Below are 20,623 nucleotides of genomic sequence, written 5' to 3'. Positions count from 1 at the left end.
TTTTTTTTCTTTTTTTTTGGCCTGTTTGATGTATGTGTGAAACAATGTTGTCCAACAATAAACCGGAATTTTATTTTGCTGAGTTGTCCTAACAAGGCTGCCTCCCAACTGCTGCTTTTTGTTTTAGTTTTCATTTGTTTTAGTTTTTTATTTCTTTCTTCCCTTCTTTATCTCCTTTTTTTTTTCTTTGCTTTGGACTTGGGCTGGGAAGAGAGAGAGGGGTGCAGGGTGTTTATGGGGAAGGTCTGGGGGCTCTGCTGTCCCCCTGCTGCTAGTAGGGGAGGCAGTGTCTTTCCATGGCTGTATGCCTATGGAGAGCTACACCGGTGTCACCAGCATGGCCTCTGCATGATCCTGCATGTTCTGGCTGCCCTGGGCAAGAGGTAGGGATGGGTTAGGCTGAGAAACATGGACAAGGCAGTGTGGGGGGCCTGGGTATGGTTTGCTCAGCAATTCTCCTGTTTCTGTAGCCAAATTCGTTGGGGATTGTTTGGCTTGTGTAGCTGGGATTAGAAACCCATCCCCAAAATACTTCCTTGCAGTATCTGCTGGAGGTGATTGACCCCTGGTTCTGGGGTGGGGAGAGCTCAGGCTGTGTAAATGCCTTCCCTCCCTTGGGGCTTGTTTGAGCATTGCTGGCAATGGGGCAGGAGGCAGGGTCAGCAGGGATTGGATTCAGCCAGAACTGGTCCTGGGGGCATGCTCCAGCCTGCACTGGTCACCCAGCAATTTCTGGGGTGCCAAGTTCAAGGTTTGGTGGTGGGACCCCAGGGAGACGGGCTCAGGTTTGTCTGTGCACTCAAACCAAAAAGGTTGTAACTTAGCCTAGGCCTCTGCTGCTTTGCTCCTAACCTTCCTCCAACTAATTTTTCCTCCTTCCTCCAGGGTGTTGGAGCTTGGAAAAGCTCAGCCTGCTCTGCCAGGTGTGTGGAGTTCGTTTGCAAGAACCTGCTTTGTATCTGTGCTCCCAAGTCCTCGCCCTGGCTCCAGGGAGTCCCCTTCCCCTACTGATCCGGGCTCTGCCAAAGCCTCACCAGATGGTCTCGTTTCCTCCTCTCACGCTGCAATCCCAGCAGTCAGTGTTCAGATGCTGGGAGATGATTCCTATTTTACTTTTTTTTTTTTCTTTTTTTTTTTTCTTTTTTTTTTTTTTTTAAAGAGGAACCAATGTGCATTTAATGCACTGGCTGTGAAGGTCACAGCCCCTCCTGATCCTCAGGAACAGCCAGGTCACTTACTCTGTACTTACACCTTAATTATCCAATGAGTCGTGGTGCTGGCTGATGGCTTATCAGATTTACTGCCTGGATGCCCAGGCCCCATCCAGCCCTTCCTGGGTGAGAGGGGAACTTGTGGCAGGGCTGGAGGCAGCACTAGATTCGGTTATCCAGCCCTCCCATGGGATGTGACATCATGGGAGTGGCAAACGGTGCTGCTGAGTGTCACCGGTGCTGCTGAGTGTCACCGTGCTGCTGGGTGGGGTTTTGTCGTGCAGTGCTGGGGGGGTTACATCCATGTCCTCACCACGGCGGCCCCATGTGTGGCTCCCGCATCATGATGGGATGGGATCTGATGGGATGGGCGTCAACAGTGCAAGACTCAAGCTAGTACTTGTAGATTTGCAAGGCAAATTATTCAAATAAGCTTCTGCAGCTGCGTAGACAAGAGGTGGATCCAGGTGTCTCTGAAATGTGGGGACCCTGCACACACAAAGCTGCTGTGAGGGCTGAGGGGGTGGAGTAAGGTGGCCTTACTGTCCCCATGCACAGCACGTGTCTGCCCTGCAGCCCCCCAAAAACGTGGCAGTCTTGGGTCATAGGGTCAGTTTTGGTATGGGGTAAAAGCCCAGGTGGGCATACTAATGGTGGGTAGGGCAGAGAGCAGCCAGGGGTGTGTGGGCAGGTCAGAGGGACCCCCAGCCCTACAGCTCCTGATCTACACCCGGCTGCCGTGAGCTCCTGCAGCCACTGCTGATGGAGAGGGCAAACCCCACTCCCTCGTCCCCACATGCCCTGGTGTTTCTGCCCCCCATCTCCACCCTCTTGTGGCTCTGGCCGCCCCTGACACCCTCTGACCCTGGGGGTGCTCTGGTGTCGCTGGTGCCAGCACTGGGGCCCAGGCACAGCTCAGTGCAGGACCTTTGCAGGGATCCCAGCCCAGCCAATCCCCACATGGCGGCTCAGCCAACCAGCCACTCCTGTGCTGCCACATGGCCCTTTCTGCCTCATGCTGCTTCCACCAATCACAATCCAGCAGCACTCTAGTCTGACCAATCATATGCTGCCACCTGGCACTTCCCCACAGCCAACCATGCGCTGCCACTTGTCTCTGTTGTTTCCTCACCCCTTGAAGCAGCAGCCCACCAATCACAGCACAAGGCATACTGCATTAAGCCAATCAGGAGCTGCTGCTGCTATCTGTCCCAGCCAATCAGGGGCAGCCACACCCTGCCAGGAGCTATAAAGGCCCTTCAGCTCTTGGCTGTCCCAGCAGTTGGGGTCATCCCTGGATGGAGGAGTTGTAGTCCTTTGGAAGGTGGTTTCTCTGGAAAATGCTCCCACCTGCAAGGCTGCAGAGGTGTGTAGGTGGAGTGTGGTGGTTTTTTAGTGCCCAGTGCCACAGGGGCCAAGTGAATCTGAAATGACAGAGGGACTGCTCACCTGGGTAATGTCTTGGGACAGGGACCAGGAGCAGCCGGTCTCCCCAGCAGGAGAGGGGAGTCGTGCCAACTGAAGGTGCCTGTGAAGATCCTGGTCTCCCTGAGGAGTTGGCCTTGTGCCAAGGGCTGCCCACGGGACCCAGAGAGTCCCACCTGCCTCGGATGTTCAGGAGATGATCTCAGCCCTGCCTGGAGGCCAGAGCTGGGCACTGTAGGGGCTGATGCCACAGGATGGAAGGTGAAGAGCACGTGGCCATCGCGTGTCTTCAGGCACAGAGTGGTGCTGGGGCCCTCACCCAGAGCTGTGTCACAGGTCACACGTTCAGCTGTGACCTGTGGAGCACAACTGCCAGTGCCGCCCCTCGGCTGCAGACACCACGTGCTGTGAGGGATCCGAATCCTGCTCGAGCTGCTGATCACACTGGTCCTGGAGACAGTGGAGGCAAGTGGATGAAGCTGTTGTGAGCTGTGCGGGCTGGTGCTGAGCTCTGAAGATGGATGAGGCAGCTCCCACATGAACTATCGGGAGAGCTGCGGGAGGAGGGAGAATCAGGAGAGCCTCGTTATGTGCTGGGAGGGGCTCAGGCTGTGCCAATGTGCTCCAGTGGCCACTTGAACCAAGGGCAACCCTTCCTAAGGATTCTGCTGTGTCTGGACCTTGGCTGAAGCCACCTTTGTGTGGCTCAACAGCCAGGTGGACTGAGAGCAACTCCCATGTGGTTGGCCTAAAGCACATCACTCCAGTGGAGCTGTCCTGCCAGAGGGCATGCACAGCAAAACCAGTGGGGCTGAGTCCATGCCTGTGGACAACTGGACTGAGCGTGGGCCAGCACAGCTGCCTCCAGTCCTGACCTGCCCGCAGTGGGTTAGTTGTCCTGCACCAGCTGTAGCTTTTGGTTAGCCTCATCCAAAACTTCCTGTTGCATCTTGACAACCTTAATGAAATTTGGAGTACCTTGGGGGCTCGGTGGAGAACCTGCCTGTGGGGAATGCAGGGCTTGGACTGCAAGCAAGACACAGGCTGGAGTTGGTTACTGGTGCAGTTTATGTCTGGACAAATAATTGGCATCAACTTAAGAGACGGATGAGTGAAACTGCCTTCCAGGCATGATTCCTCAAGCTCAGAAACACAGAAGCAATTTTGAGTGCTTGCTGTTGAAAATAGACACGAAGAGCTACTCCTGTGGTGGAGCAGCTGCCACCTGGCTCAGGATGTGAGGTGTCCAATTGGAAGAGACCCCTCAGGAGTGGGCTGTGGAAGCCCAGGGTCTTGGCTAGTCATGGCTCAACCCAACAAGTATGTGCCTCCTAAATGGCCCAGGAATGTTTGTGCATTTGCCTCAAGAGCTGCCTGGTGTGGGCAGGAAACCCCAGCCCAGGCTGAGGAGCAGACATGGGACATCTCATTCCTGTCTCATCCCTGGCTGCTGTGTCCCCACAGCCTGTCTCTCTCAGTGAGTGGTGACAGCTCTGTCCCTGGCCCTGACTTGCAGTTTGAGGGACCTGGCTGTCCCCAGCCCAGTGAAGGTCCTTGAGCTCTGAAACCCAGCTGGATTGTTTACCCCCACTGCCAAGTCTTCTTGGGGCCACCACCTCAATCCTTTTCCCATCTGGGGCTGGGAGCCTTGGAGAGGGAGCAGAGGGGTGCCTGAATTCTTCCTGTGCAGACCCTGTGAATTCTCCATCCTTGTGCCCATGGCTGCTCCATCTTGTCTGGCTGAGCTGATCCTCTCCAAAGGGCAGGAGAACAGAATGAAGGGCTGAGAGAGATCCTCAGCTTTGCAAACCCTTCTGAGGGCTGTGGCTCCTGTTCATGGCTGACTGGGAGCACCAGAGGGAGGGGTGGTGGGCTCAGAGGCCACTCCACGGTGCTGTGCCCTGTGTGGGCCAGGAAGAGAGCTGGGAGTAAGCATCCAGTGCTGTCCTTCAGAGCAGATGTGGACCTGGAGAGGATCCTGCATTCTTTTGTAAGAAAGCACAGTGCAAGGGAATAGCTGGGGGTTGAGAAAGTGCAACCTGGTTTGCCCTTGGAGAACCCACAGGGATGGGATCTTTACATGTGTCCTTTCCTACCCAGAGAGAGGCCTGAAGGCGAGGGGCTCTGCCTGGGTGTTGGGTGGGGATGTGGGTCCTCCAGCTGACTCTGCCCTGGGCTCTGTGGGCATCTCCCTGGGTTCCTCTCCTTCACTGCAGGCAGAGCAGGCTCCTGGCCCTGCTCCCTCAGGGAGCTGGGAAGCAGCACCCCTCTGTCAGGGCTCGGGGCAGGAGGTGTGAGGGGGGCTGCAGCCTGTGCCCAAAGCTGGAGATCCCAGTGCTCAGTGGGCATGTGACCCAAACACCACATTGAGGACAATGACCCATAGCAAGGACAAGGCACCTGATCCCTGTCCAGCAGCAGGGCACTGCCAGACCCTGGATCCACAGGCAGAGAAGGGATGTGGCACTAAATGCCCTGTCTGGAGCAGCAGGGAGTGTGGTCCTGCATGGAGCTGGAGGGTCTGCACTGGGTTATCTCCGCTACCAAGTGAAGCCCCAAGGGCACATGAGGGCTCAGAGCAGCTGTCATGGGGTGCAGCCCCTGCAGGGATGATGCAGTGTGGGGTGCAGAGCCAATGTTGCTTAAACCAAACCACAATGATTGTAGGGGCCGGCTGGTTTCCCATCTTGGGTCTAATCTCCCTTATCCCTGCTCCCAAGGTGATGATGTGCTGCTTCCCTGGACACCCCCAGCCTAAAGCTCCATCCCTGGGAGAGACTGTGGAACAAGGCTGCAGCTCTGGAGAGCAACGTCTGGGGAAGTGAGCAGCAGGGAGGAGTGGGACTGTGGGACTCTGCCATGGGAAGGGATGAGCATGGGACACCTGTCCCCGAGCAGGGACTAGAGCTGGTGCTCCCTGCACTCTCTGCAGCTCCATGGGATGGCCTTGGGCACCCCTCAGGGCTGACAGGTCCCCAGCAAAGACTGGGCTCTGTGTTTGGCCCTGGGGAACCCCACCGGCGTATTTGCTGTAGCTTTGGGCTCCAGTGACTTGTGCACTCCCAGCTTGGCAGGAACATGGTCCAAACTGGGATGAAGGCAGGGCTGAGGTACAGAGGTGTCGGTGCCTGTGGAGATGCCGTGATGCCTCATCCCAGCTCCGGGCTGGCACAAGGAACAGCGTGAACAGCCCAGAGGTAGGGACGCTCCTCTCCTGGGGCACGGCTGGGGCCCTGTCCCCTCCCGGGTGACCCGCCAGCCTGCCTGCTGTGGGCCCGGCCCGAGCTGGCCCTCGGTGGCTCTCCCGGGGCCCCGGCCCAGGCGGTGACCGCAGGCACCAGAGCGGTGCAGCCCAGGCAGCAGCGCTGTCTTGCAGCACCATCTAGTGCTGCGGGATGGGGAAGCCCCGCGCTCCCCCCGAGACGCGGCAGCGCGGTGGGGACCGGCTGTGGCTGTCCCGAGTCCTGGGTCGTGCTGCCAAGGCCAACCTGCCGGGAAAGCCAGCCAGGCTGGTGGTGACGGGGATGAACAGGCGGCACAGCGTGGCTGCTGGCCCGGGGCTGCCGGAACTACCTCCCCCGTGCTCCTGCTCTGTGCCAGGGAATTTCCTGCAAGGATTCCGGGAAACATCAAGGGGCGCAGACGTTCCCAGTTCCTGAGCCAAATGTATCTGGCCTCAGCTGCTGGTTTTGCCACCTCCTCCCATGGAAATTGGGCCTCTGCTCTCTCCTTGGAACACTTGCTTCTCTATCAGCCAGGTGGCTCCAGCTTTGTCAGTCCCTCACCCTCAGGGTCTTCACATCACTCGTGTGGTTTCCTCCAGCATCCCCAGCAGTTTCTTGGGGCCCACCTTCCATACCAGGTGAGAGCGTGATCCCTTCCCACAGCTTGTCACTGTTCTCATTTTGCACATTCAAAGCCATGTGAGACCTTTCCAGCCTGGCTTTGGGGACACCAGGACACCAGCACTATTACACTTTCTCATCCCCTTGCTCTGTGTCCCCTGCTTATGTCACCTTGTCACCCCTTCTGGGTGTCTGCCCTTCTCTTCACCCTGCCTGGCACAGAGGTGCTGGGAGAGCAGGCAGGATTCTGGTGCAGGTGGGGTGGTGCAGGAAGGACTTTGGCATAGAGCCAGATGCCCTAAGAATGGAATGCTCTTCCAAAGGGGCCGTGGTGATGCTGACTCCTCTCTTGGAGTACTGCTGTGGATGTGGATGTCAGACCTGCACTAGGAAGAGGCAGCTGTTGACCCCCAACAGGGATTGCACCCAGGTCCTGTGGCACTGAGGGGCTGGTGACCCGAGGCTCCCCAGGGCAGGAGGAATTGGACACCTTGGATCCAAAAAAGGGTGCTTTGAACCTTTTGAAAAAAGGGTGTATTTGCTCCAGCTGCACTCCTCCTGTCCTTGGGGAGAGATGGAACTGTGCCCAAGTCACCTGGCAGTGAAATCCCTGTGTCCAAGTGGTCGAGTGCCTGCTTGGAACTCTGTCTGCTCTGATTTGGCAACCCAGGGGTGGGATCTGTGCCCCCCCAAAATGAGCAGAGGGACTAAAACCTTCCTAGGCCTCCTGTCTGCTCCCAGTGCTGCTGAACTGGCTGGCACTGGGTGAGGTGGGACGAGCTGTTTCTGAGGCTGAAGGCGGCCCGTTGCTGCCGCTCTCTGCCCGCTGTCACCACGCCCTGCCCGGGCCACCCGCACCTGCGGGAGGGTAAGAGTAGCAAAGCAGACACCGAACATAACGTGGCCCTGGGCTGTTTGTGCGCCTTTTGTTCGGAAGCAACTTTCATGAATCAGCTCATTAACCACATTAGGACGGCTCTGCCGCCCTGCCTGAGCCTTATCGGGCGGGGCAGATTTGGGGCACGAGTCAGCAGGAGCCCCGGTGGCTTTGCCAGGAGCAGCTGAGGGTTCCCACAGCAGCCGGGGTGGGTGACAGCCTGGAGGGCGCTGGCCATGGGGCTGTGAGAGCCTGGTGCTTGCTGTGGAGAGGAGGAGCCGGCCCTCTTCCCCTCACCCTCATGGCAGCAGGCAGGGAAGAGTCTCACACACCCAGTTGCTCCACAGGCAGCCCTGCAGCCCATCACGGTGTGTTCCATTGCCACAAACCGTGCTTCAGGGAGCCTTATGGTATGATGGACCCCAAAATATGCAGAGAGCTCCCCTGAAGCCAAAAGGGTGTTGTGCATCACTGTCCTCCCTTGCTGCCTCACTGCTGTGCAACAGCCCATCTTGGAGTGCTCCCGGGCCAAGACATGGCTGGAGGGTAGTGAGGATGGAGTTTCACCCCAGATCTCTGCGTGCCAGCCCTCCAAGCTGTGCACAGCTCTCTCCACTTTCCAATGTGCCTCTGTGGCCCGTGGCTGCGTTTCCAAGCGGTTTCCTGGCCACCGCCAGGTTTCCAGGGCTGCCAGGGTGGCTCACAGCCCTCCCGAGGTGGGGGACGAGTCCCATGTGGCGTCTTTCCAGCTGGCAGGGAGCAGCTTCCCGAGAACGTTCCTTGCCCCGGGGCTCTCGCAGAAACAAATGCCCCGTGTGTGCCGGCGGCCGGGGGCACCGGTGCCCGCCGTGGGAGCCATCGGGACCAGAACACCCCGGGTGCCAACAATGGGCCGGGGAGGGGCGGCCGCCGGCGGGATTCACCCGCAGCGGGGCTGAGAGCCCGGCCGGCTCCTCTCTCAGCGCTGCTTGGCCCGCCCGGTGCCGAGGGCTCCTGCAGGCGCCTGGAGGCAGCAGCTCCCAGTGAGCCAGGGGGTTTGTGAGTGGCTGGGCCTTGGGCAAGGTCCTGCGTAGTGAGAGGCTCCTCTGGGGCCTAGCCAGGTCATACCCTTGCCAAAGTTGCCTCTCTTTCACCACGGAGCTTTTCCCTCGTGCAGAGCCTGGACCTGGCTGGGGGCAGCTTCGTGGCCCAGAGATGCCTGTCAAGCCTATGAACTTCTAAGTGGGAACTTACCTGATAAATAAGGCGAGGAATCGCTGTGTTGGTCCTTGCACTCACTTCTCACCCTCAAACTTTGCATAGAGAGTGGCATGAGGCTGCCCTCAGGTTGCAGCCAGAACCACCACAGGGACGTGGATGGTTTGTGGCAGTGGTTGGTGGCAGTGGTGACACAGGCACCCTTGACCTCCTGCTCCCCTCTCTTGCTCTCCAGCCCCACCTTTCCCTTCTCTGGCACCTTTGCTGTCCCATGCAAGGGAACCAATGACTGTGCCATGCTTGGGGCCTGGCCATGGGACATGCCTGTGTCTCCTGCCCCTTCTCCCAGGGCTCCCAAATCCCATCAGCCCCACAGGGAAGGGAACCCACAGTTACCTGGGCCAAGAACGGGCTCCTCCTCTGAGCACCCCGGGGCCCTTTGCTTGGGTTTTGGGCGGTGGCTGCTCAGACCCCAGTGTCACCCCTGCCCTACTCTCCCGCAGCCCCGCCCTTTGCTCCTCCGGTTCCTCAGGAGGCTGATGCCGGCGCTGAGTGGGTTCTGGGAGAGGCGGTTCAGGACCAGGAGCGGGTGAGCTGCTCTCGGCTGTTTCCCAGGGAGCCACTGGAGGGCGGCAGTGACCCGCCGGAGCGGGGCCCGCCGGCTCCGACTGGGCCGACTGGGACAGCCCGGGCAGGGCAGGGCGGGCGCGGGCGGGGAGGGAAGGGGCTCCGGAGGCCGCCCCGGGCCCTCTCCCAGCACTGCTCACCCGGGGGGAGCCTCAGCCACGCGTGTCTGTGGCCACTTGAAGCCCCGCGGAGCCTCCAGCGTGAGCGGCCCCGCAGGGAGCCAGGAAGGTTAAGTGGGTGTGGGAATTCACAGCTTGTCTCACAGAATGATGTGGGTTGGAAAGGACTTTTAAAGGTCACCTAGTCCCAGCCCCCTGCCATGATCAGGGACATCTCCAACCAGGTCAGGTGCTGATCCACTGATCTGACTCGATCTGGGCAACCTGTTCCAGGGTCTCACCACCCTCACCCTAAAAAATTCCTTTTATCTAATCTGAATTGACCCTCCTTGAGTTTAAAGCCATGACCCTTTGTTCTATAGCTACGGGTCCTACTAAAAAGTCTGGTCCTATCTCTTATAGGCCCCTTCAAGTACTGCAAGGCTGCAAAAAGGTTTCTCTAGGCTGAACAACCACACCTGTCTCAGCCTGTCTTCACTGGCGAGCCCACCTTTCCCTCTGATCATTTTTGTGGCCTTCACTGGACTTCCTCCATCAAGTCTGTTTCTTTCCTGTACTGACACCCCAGGACTGGATGCAGCACTCCAGGTGGGGTCTCACAAGTGGGGTAGAGGGGGAGAATCATCTCCCTTGACCTGCTGGTTGTGCTGCTTTGGATGCAGCCCAGGATACAATTGGCCATTAGAAGAAAAGGCACCAGGGTAGTCTCAGACCCACTGGGAGCATCTGTCCCTCTGCTCTGGGTCAGTCCTTGGTTGTGGCTGGGCTTGGCAGAGGTGGTGCCTGCTCCCTGTCTCTGCTGGACAGCTCTTGTGTGGGTCTAGTGGAGCATCTGTCCTTCAACATAAAGGCAGTTGCTCTCAAGACCATCAGCCTTTTTTGTTTTTTCTCTTTGGATACCTTTTGTCTCTCTCCTCAGTGGCTGTTGCTCCTGCTGGGTGCAGTTTTGGTTGATGTCTCTGTTTGAAGGCTGGCCTAGGATGGGTCACACTGCCAACAAGACTCTGCCATGCGGGTGCTCCAGCCTGGATCCATCAGTGAGGTCTGGTGAGAAAGTTGCTGCTGTGGCTAATCGGGATTAATGGTCCAACTTCAACCCCCTAAAACAATATTTACTTTGTGTTCCTCCCACATGCACCCAGTGGCTGAATCCAGGATGTGAAATGCTGCCTTTTATTTTCCTGTGGCTCTGAGGATCTCAAGCCCAGCAACAGCACAGGCTGACCAAGGCATCAAGTGATTACACTGCTGCTTGTGATGTTCAGGAGCAGAAGCTGGAGATGCCTTCCCACAATGTCCATGGGCTAGAGCTGATTACAAACGGCAGGGAAAACTGGAAGCAGGGCTGGAGAAATCTGTCACAGAAAAAGAGCTGTTGTGTGTCACTGAAGCCTCCATGGGGAGTGTTGGTATCAGCAAGTGCAGCCCCAGCAGAGCTCCAGGGAACCCAGCCCAGCACAGGAGTGATGCTGGTGGGCTCAGGGGAACATGGGTTTTCCAGGGGGGCTTGAATGTCCCCAGGCACTTGGAAAAGCAGAATAGTGTGCAGTGCTGCTCAAGAGACCAGTGAAAAAGGGACAATCAGCCCCAAGAGATTAACAGACAGGGGGGAGGCCAAGGAGAAGCCTTGGTCAGAGAAGTCAGGACACCTTTCTGATGTACCCAGTTGGAGGAAGAAAAGTTTACAGAGATGAGGGTTGTAGGAAGGGCAGGGTAGTGGAAAGCCCCATTCTGCTGCTGGCTTGAGTGATGGGAGTTTGTGCCTGCTGAGGTACATTTTTGTAACAGAAAGGAAAACACACAAAACTAACATTTCTTCCCTTCTTTGGACGGTAGGAATGTTTTAATTGAGAAATTTTTTTTAATTACATTAGGTGATATCACAGTCTATTTTACAAGTTTGGGGTAAGAGGATGTGTGGACCAGTTACACAGAAATCCAGCAAAAGGATAAAAATCTACAACATGAGAAAAATGAAAAGGTTAACTTAACCCCAAAAGAAAAGCATTGAGAGTTTGGTGTGAGTGGAAATGGGAGATTATACCAGGGTCCAGAGAAGTAGAAAGGATGAGACTAACATAAATTTACAGTATTGGTTCTGCATGACCATCGTTTGCCTGTGTTCAGAGACAGCCTCTCTTCCTGAGGGCATCGCTGAGCAGATGGCCCCATCTCTGAGGATTTGGTCTGGTCTTGTCAGAGGAGAAAGCAAAATAACTGATGGGCAAAGGTCACAACCCACGCTGAGCTGGTCCCCAGGGTCACTGCCTACAGGAGTGTCTTCCACTGGATAGTCGGGGGGTTCTGCACCAAGAACTGTATGGAGGAAATCTAAAACAGCTCCAAAAAGCCCCATCTCAAACGTAGAAAAGTCTCACTCTGGAAGTGCTTACGAGAAGATCGTCATCATAGAATTTGGTTTCTATAATAACATTACCACTGCAGGAGGAAAGGAGGAGAAAGAAGAGGCATTAGAAGGATGCATGGACAGCGATTGCTCCTCTCCATGTTCTCACAAGCTTGGGCTCACACCCTGACCACCCCACAACATGATCTCTTTGGTTTGGAGCTGCACACAGTGAGCACTGTCCTGGTCAGGGTCAATCAGGACTGAGGGATCTCCCAAATACATTCCTGTGTGGAATGTTCCCCCCATCCCTCCCCTGCCTGAGCACGGTACTGCTCAGGCTGCAGAGTGCTCGGACAGCAAACTTCTGCTCAGTCCTATTGCTAAAAATAAACTAGCATTCCCAGCACCTTCAGGCCCCTGTCTCCTGCAGGAATTGTGAAAACCAATGGGAATTCTTTTTTTATTCTCCTTCTCTGTCATCTAGTGCTGAGCAAGCTATATCAACCAACTTAACATGTCATTTCCTTCAAGAAGTGCTTAAATGCAAAGACACAAGCATATTTTATACAAACTGCAATGGAAAATGTGGATTTGGGTGTGACAGAAGCTCTGGGGATTTAACTTGCTCACTTTTGAGATTTTTGGTACATAAAATAAGAACTCTGGGACTATTACAACACCTGGACACCTGAGCAGTGTGATCTGACAATGTCTAAACAACCTGTCTCTTGAAAACTAAAGCAGCAATTCTACCTCCACCGTGGCTCTGGTGTCTGTAACACTGGACCTGCTAAGAGTGTAAGGTTTCACTGTGGTGTGGATAATGCTTGAACTTAAATGTCAGGGAATGTTCTCAATCTGATACTCAGTCATCCTGGGAACTCTTCATGCAGAGTGCCTTGGTTAGCACCATGTATCACATCTCCATTCTCTCCTGGTTTGGAAACACCAAGACAAACATGAGGTCTTCGGGAAGATCAGAAAATTAGGGGCTCTCCAAATCCTGGCAGCTGTAAAATGATGACTTCTTTGTGCCACAGATTCCCCTTTGGATTTCTTTGGGCTGGGGGGTTCTACTGTAAAGTCTCAAGAATGACTTTAGGATATCTCTATGAATAGAAGAGGGATCTGGGCTCCCCACTACAAGTGGACATACTTCAGGGAACAAATGGGACATTGGAAAATCCTCAGGTAATTTGAAAGCTAGCTTCTCTTGACTCCCAGTCCTGAATATGTCTTGAATTCTTGAGATGATCAAAACCAACTTGTCAGATGTCTTTGTTTCTTTACTCTGGTTCCCGAATCTGGCTCCTCTTGCACTGACTGACAGTGCCCAGCTCTGAGAGCTGAGGGTGTGTGCAGCACCTCCAAGGTTCTGAGCAGGCTGTGCCAGGAGCACTTTTGAACACTGGTGCCTTCCTTCGAGTGTGCTCTCCCTTTGAAACATGCTGTGAATGGGAATCAGTGACAGCAGCTCCCATCCTGGTGCCTTCTCTGTGCGACTGGCTTTGCTCCAGACAGGGAATGAGAGGGAAAATGCTGGAGAGGGAGGTCTTCCAGAGGACACAGTGACCTTGCGGTGAGACTGGCTGCTCGTGTCTGCCTCTTGTTGGCAGCAGGGTTCCCAAACCCTTCTGTTTCTGGCAGTGCACTCCTTGTGTGCTTGCCAGCACCCATCCAGCACTGCAGGGAGGATGGTTACCCTTCCCAAGAGCCTCCCTCCAGGAGCCTTCTCCATCATCCCCCCAAAGCTGGAGCCTGGCTGCCCACACTGAGCAATGCCCAGCATGTGTTACTGTGACACAGCTGAGACATCACTGCCCTGCTCAGGAGCCCATGTGCACACAGAGCCAGGAGTAGACTTTGTGAGGAGGGTGTCTGAATCTTCCTGCAGGGGACTGTAAAATGTGACTGATTCCTACCTCTTAAGGGTATTTTAGCCCCATATACAACTCTGTGCATAATGTATATAAATGTATATATATGTGGATATATGCATATACACTAAATGTGTATAAGCCATTGTTAAAGACATAAAGCTCAGCAAAATGTTACAGTGATGAAACAAACACTAGAGCAGCTACTACAGGTGATATATTGCATGAACTAAACTACCTTGGACAGGAATCAGTGATCAATAGCTGATTTAAAAATGGCCCAAAAATCTGCTGGGTTTTTTTTCTCCTGGATGTAATGGGTATTAAGTTGTAAAACATTTTAAAATCCTTTCACGATTCACCTTCCAAAAAAATTAAGCAACTTTATTAAAGAATCAGTTTAACTTTCTCCAAACCTTTATTACTATATTAATGCAAATTGGACCTATGGGAAGGAAGGTAATGAGGTTGGCTTAACCCCTTTTATCTCTCAACAAGTAACAGCAGTGAGGTGATTCAGAGCTGGTAGCAGTTCCCTCTCCTCCTTCCCACCGTTGCCCCCAGGGAAATGCCACACACTGCTTTTGCTTTGCCTGTTCAGATTCTGCAAGCCCAAGGCACTCACGTTAAAACGTTAGCTGGCATCATCTGTGATTCAGGTGCTGCCTCTATCAAGGACTGCCAAGTGTTTGTGGAGTTAGGAATCACAAAACCAAATTCAAAGAACCATTCTGCAAAGTTAAAAAAAAAAAAAGATCCAGAGGCATTTGAAAAAAGAAAATTCACAAATTTTCACCTTTTGCTTTTCACCTGACAGGCTGGGGCACTCCCTAAACTGTCCTGTGGGCTGCCAACATTTTACATTTACATTACTTTGTACAGCTTAAACTACATTGAACCCTGCACTCCTCTTAGAGCAGATAGTCCCTTTCTAAAATGGCTGATGGTACTTAAAAGGTCACACCACTTCCTTGGCATTCAGTGAAAATTTCAACACACCTAATTGGGAACAGGGAAACCACACTCCTCTTGCAGACATCCCTGGGATCCAGTTGAGGTTAAGTGTGCAACTGGTTGCCCAAAAGACATGGAGCTCAGTGTTTTATCTGCCCCTCCTCCAGCCCAGATCAAGAGCAGCACTGCAGTGAGGGGGGTCAGATGTGCAGTTGTGGGGTCACTGGTACTGCTGTAACCCAGGTAACCCAAGTCTCCAGCCTGGCATTCTGAGGAAGACCCAGGAATTCCAGTAATAGCTGACTCTGAAATAAGCTGTTTCCTTGCCTCAGGCAGCCTGTGTTGGATTTATGCCCTCAGGCATGATTACCCAGCTTTTTTGCTTACATAACAAAGTGTTAATACACTTATGAAATGCTATCCTTAATACTGTGGCCCATTAGTCCTGACAAGATGAGTGCTTCAGTGCTACTCTGAAAAATTAAAATCACCACATTCAACCCATTTTAGTCACTCTAATCCCTGCCCTGCTGGGGGTCAGTCCCTGTGCTGCAGCACACAGAGCACATCCATACCTTCTAGACACTGCCCTTTGAAATAAACTTTCTGTTCCAGACGGAATTTTTCCATTTGTTCTGCTGAAGAAAAGTTTAACTCCCGAGATACTGCTTTGCATTTCAAGATTTTTTTAGGAACTCGAGCTGTGAAACAGATAAAGAAGCATTATTTGGACACAATAAAATCCAGCTTCTGCAAGTAATATTATTCTATATTTCGAAATAATGATTAGGACTAATACGAGATCATAGCAGCAGGAAAAATGCAAACACAAAGGACTTGGTTTGTACATTTGTTTTTACATTTGCAAGAGTGAAATCCAAGATGCAAATAACTTCAGTACCTTGCCCACAGCCAAGAATGAAACTTGTGACAGAACCAGGGATACAACACTGATCTCTCAGAACCAGAGTCCTGTTTCTCAGTTGTTTGTTACTAAATCCCAAGATGCAACTTAAATTTTTACTTTAAGAATTGTGCTGAAGATCACCAGCAGCCAAAGGGCTGCTTTAGCACACCAAGCCTCTTGGCCCTCCTCACTTTTCCTTCCCTTTCAGGCTGTGCATCCCCAGAGCAAACCACACATGTGTTTCTCAGCCCAGCAGCACTTCCTCAGCCATTTCAGAGCTGTGGGAAGTGTCCTGTAGAAGTAAATGCCTGTTCCCTTAACACTGAGACCTCCCCAGGCTGTAAAGCCAGAACCACACTGGCAGGTTTAAGAGAGCAATTTGATAGTCCAGGTTTCTGGGCTCTTGCAATAGGTGAGACACCTACAGCAAGTGGCAAACTGTACCTGGCAGATATTTCACAAGATGTTTTTTTAAGAGGTGGAGGAGTAAGAGAAGGGACAGTTTGAGGGCACTGATTAAGAGTCCTAATCAGGAGAATATGAGAGGAGAGTCAAACCAGTAAAAATCTCCCAATCCCATCATACTTCAGTGGTGTGACTGCATAATCCTTCCTGCATATTAGAGAATGTTTCATGTGATTTTTTTAGAAGTAAAGATGGTAGGGAAGACAGTTGGCATGTGCTTTATGGGCCAAACTGTTCCAGATTGGAAGGCATATCAAAATATCCATGAGCAGGGAGCAGGCTAGTGTTTAATAACAGGAAGAGTTAACAGGCAAATCTATCTAATGTAGAACAGTTTAATGGAGTAGGACCTTGATATGAGACCAATCTCAAGAGCTGGAGGCTTAGGGAATGTAAACCAGCATCCTACCCCAAGGAGAAGTACACAGCCCTCAGTTTGGTTTAAAAAAATAAAAAGATTAAAAATATAAAAAGAAAATAAAAAGTGTAAGGCAAGAGCTTTAAATGTAAAGATCTTTAATTATTTTTAAGGGATTTTTTGCACCATGGAAACCTGCATGGCACCTTCCTTTACTGCCCTCACTGGTACAGACTACACCATTGTGGATAAACATCCCTTTGCACTTAAGTGTAAAATGACTCGTTAAAACTATTCTGCAATTTAGTAATTTCATTTCTTTCATCCCCAAGACAGAATCCTGAGAATGTTTGCTTTAATATTAAACTACTACTTTAATATTAAAACTACTGAACAAATAGTTACATTTAATAAAAGTAGAACTGTGTTGTCTTTAAACATCTGATTGAAGATATTTTAATTTACATTTATACCATCAAGCAAAACTTTTACCTGAAATTACTTATTTTAAGCTAATTTTACTTTTATTTCTCTTTTTTCTATTTAAAATAGAAAAGAAGGAAGTTTGACTCTCATCAGTTAAGTCCATTTTAAAATATGCTGAGATGCAGATAAGCATAGGCTTAATCCTCAGTTTACTTTTTGTTAACTTGAGGATGTACTGTACCTGCACATTTATTTAATCACTTACATGGCTAACATACATTTAGTCAGATGCTTAATGCTGATTATATTAGAAAGTGTTGAATGATACATTTCTTATTTACTTGCAAGTAATTTTGGGCCAAACTGTTTCATTAGAAATTGAAATTCAATTAAAATATCCATGTAATTATGTTTTCATTTAGTTTAAATAAAGCTATCTTAAATATTTGGGACCCTGAAGAAAGCAAGTTATCTTAGCCAAATTGATTTTACATTTTAAACTACACCTTTTCTTAGCTAATGAAAGGACTGTTTGTATGTCATGAATGAAAGCTGGCTGTGGGGATCCTGTCAGAGCTACGCCTCAACATCTTACATTTGCTTGTATATTGGAAGAAGCCAAACTTTACAGATTTGCATCTTCTAAATTGCCTCGCAGTTTCGAATGCCCTGTCCCTGAATAGAGCTGACTGGAAAAGCTCCTGTCAAAAGCTGGTTTAGATGATTAATTCCAGTTTCAGGTGCTCAGGCTGTGATTTTTACTTCTTAAGGCAGTTTAATATTAAGACTTTGGCAGCAATCCAATACCACATTAATACTGTTTTTATTTCATCTAAGGGGTAATAGTAAATTAAGGTAGTAATACAGTATCATGATTTGAAACTTAAGAGTTCATTTTATAAAGAAACTTGTACTTAAATCAAATAGGAGTCATGTTTAAAAAGCAAATATAAGTCCTGTTTAAAGAAAATGTATTTTATTCACTCTGCTATATATTTGGTTCTTCATTTGCTATGTCTAGACTGTGATTTGCCCTGAATGGCCACAGAACATCCACACACACAAGTACTATATAATGTACTATATACTTTAAGACACATATGGATTTAATTTTAGAACAATTATTCCATTTGCCCTCACTGCTTCTGCTGCAGGACTGCATCAGAACTGCATTTTCCCACACCTTTTAATTCACCCTGCTTTGTTGGATGTCTCTTCCCCTTCTCAGCCTATTTATTGAGCATAACCTATCTACCTCAGATTTCTTTTCTAGTTAAGATATACAAGAACTGCTTTTTTTGTCTCTTCTCCCAAGGAAGACCATCCTCCCATCTGTAATCTTTTCAGTGGCTTCTCCTAATAGCTCTCCTCTGCATCTGCCACAGTTTGCACTCATCCATCTTCTAGATGGATGAGTGAACTGTGCACCAGATAAGGTCTTAACTATTCCTTGTACAATGGGCATTAATCTCAGGCCAGAGTATGTTTTAATTAATTCCCCAAGTTTCTCTGATGGAGATGACAGTTCCTGCTTTATTTGCAACAAAAATCTGAGGCACAGTGAGGAGATATGATTTGCCCAAGTGACAAAGGTGACATCTGTCCTTCAAAGCAGGGGTATGTTTGCAACTCGGGTGACCCAGACCTGCAGCACCACCCAGCCCCAAAAGCACAATAAAGTCACACAGTACCTTCATGCTCCACTCCAGGTACAGACAGATCTTCTGTTCCTTGCCAGAGGATTTTCCCTGTTTCTGCATCCCGAAGGTTCATCCAATTTCTGATTGGGAGGCAAATAAGGAAAACAAGCTATCTATATCCCTAAATGGTGTGTGTGCTATTCTTTGCTGAGCTGTGAAATAGGCTACTCCAGCTGAGTTTCAGTCATGGTTTCTGGCTCTCAGGAGGCCAAGGAAAAGAGATGCTATTTCCCTGAGAATAAAGGAACAAACCAACCTCTGACCAGAATGAATGCAACAAGAGTTGTATTGCCACAAATTTAGTTTTCACTTCTGACTGAAGCTTGTTAACCTCATTTACCATTTTCCATTGCTTCTAAAGGACAAAGGCAGTGTCACTGTGCGGCGGAGAGGCAAGAACATTGCTAACAATAACAGATAATTCTATGCAAACAATTGCTGTTTTCCATCATTTGAAAAACGCTAGGAAAAGGAGTCTTTGCTATATAACATGAGGAAAAGAGTAACATCCAATCGAGGTTTTTTTCTTAGCTTACAAAACATTAATATCAAGGGTTGCTCTATTGCTGTTGACCTCATAACTGCCACTCGTGGGAATTCTTCAGCTGCTGAGTGCTAAGCAGAGAGATCTTCTCTTTTCACTCTCTCAGCAAGTGGGGCTCTGCCAGCTTCCAAAATGCCCTGATGACTGAATTAGTCAATAAATCCATGGGCAAGTAGGAAATACTCGTATTGCCAAAGGGACAGTTAATAATGATCTTTAGTACACCTTTGAAAAATCTCTCTCACAGGATTACTCAGACAGTGACAGCTCAAAACAAGGAGGCTGCACACCTGCATGAAGCCATCCTGAACAGGGACACAGCCACCCACAACCCTCAGGCCCTCCTGCTCTGCAGCTCCTCAGGGTGGCTCTGAGGATTCTCCAGTGCCAACGCCAGAGACTGAAGAGAGCAGGATCTGTGGGATGAGCCCACACAAACCAGAGCCTTTCCAGGAGCTCCCTTTGGCTGCTTTATGGCAGCACATCCTTCATACTCAGTATTGCCTACAGCAAGTGCTCAAGGAACTGGCTGGAGAGGTGGAGAGACCAAAGAGGGACAATATGGACCTTGACATGGGTATAAATAGGAGCTGTTGGAGATTTGCATATTGAACTCATCCTCTAACACACACAGTTTCCAGGCAGACTCACACAAACTCATCACACTGATCACATTTTTCCAGAGCTCCCAGGAAGAAACAGATGCTTTAGCAAATTTTGCATCACAGGCAAACATTTGTTTTAAAATTATGTGTGTGCAGAAGGGGAAGGGAAGATGGCTGCTTCAGCAGAGATGTGAGGAATCTTTCCCTTACTGAAGGCTGGTCAGAGTTTCCATGCCTCACTGAAAAGACAAAGGGAATGTGTGCACAGGGTCTGTTCACACAAAACTTAGCAACAATTTGGAGCATGGGAAGAGGGAACATAGGGCAGCCTGTTCCAAACACGTTGTATCTACAGCTTGCTCTGGGATTAAGGCAAAAGAGAAAGGGGCAGAAGATGAAAAGCATCCTCTCAGGGCCACATTTGGCACCTCCATATCCCAGCAGGAAGCTGCAAAGTGGAGCTCTCTCCCCAGCCAGCAACCCAAGAGAGACGGGGGCTGGCAGGGAAATCAGAGAGAGAAACTGAACAGCAGAACAGCAAGAGGAACCTGCAGCAGGGCTGGGCATTTCATGTGGTGCTGGTGGAAAAACTCCAAGTCCTCAGCCAACACAACCTGCAGGATGGAACTGCCCCAACTGTAATTTAAAATGCCAAAAAAATCCACCATTTTTCCATACATTTTTCCCACACACAAACATAAAAATTAGCCAGGGTGAAGCTATTTGCATAGAAAGCAGTGTGCCATCTATCAAGTGCCATGTACGAGGGGAAAATAACAAATGAGACAATCTGAGCATCTCACTGACAAACTCATTTATCTTCCTGACACTCTGCCACACAAACACTCTTAACTATTAGCTGAACAGTAATCTAGTAAATTGGGCACTTGATTATCAAAAACCTGTACTGCCTTTAAAAAATGGTCCTCTCACAAGTATTTATTTGCTGTTTGTTCACTACCAATATCACTCAGTATTATGAGCTCCCAGGTTTGGCCACAGGCTGTGTAGTGCCCTTTCCATAAGCACTAGCCAAGTTCCTCTGAACTGGAAATTAAACACTGACCAGGACAGCAAATCCAGCACTGTAAAGGAACTGATCCAGCCTCTCAATTGCTATATCAGTACTCTAACTA

General features: G+C 50.6%; 1 protein-coding gene across 1 annotated transcript in view; it reads right to left on the bottom strand.

The window, feature by feature from the left end:
- Positions 1-11,122: 11,122 nt before the first annotated feature.
- The window catches only part of PDE6D (phosphodiesterase 6D), a 33,462-nt gene continuing 23,961 nt past the window's right edge, over positions 11,123-20,623 (bottom strand). Inside the window, exons 2-5 of the mRNA XM_083868620.1 lie at positions 18,330-18,418; positions 15,058-15,183; positions 14,154-14,259; positions 11,123-11,740 (exon numbers count right to left, since the gene is read on the bottom strand). Coding sequence (XP_083724746.1) covers positions 11,659-11,740; positions 14,154-14,259; positions 15,058-15,183; positions 18,330-18,418 — 403 coding nt within the window. The 3' untranslated portion in view covers positions 11,123-11,658. The remainder of the gene's footprint in view (positions 11,741-14,153; positions 14,260-15,057; positions 15,184-18,329; positions 18,419-20,623) is intronic.

This window comes from Zosterops lateralis (assembly GCF_965231275.1).
Source record: "Zosterops lateralis genome assembly, chromosome: 10".
Classification (NCBI taxonomy): domain Eukaryota; kingdom Metazoa; phylum Chordata; class Aves; order Passeriformes; family Zosteropidae; genus Zosterops; species Zosterops lateralis.
The sequence above is the reverse complement of the archived record's forward strand: the minus strand, read 5'-3'. Positions and strand labels throughout refer to the sequence as shown.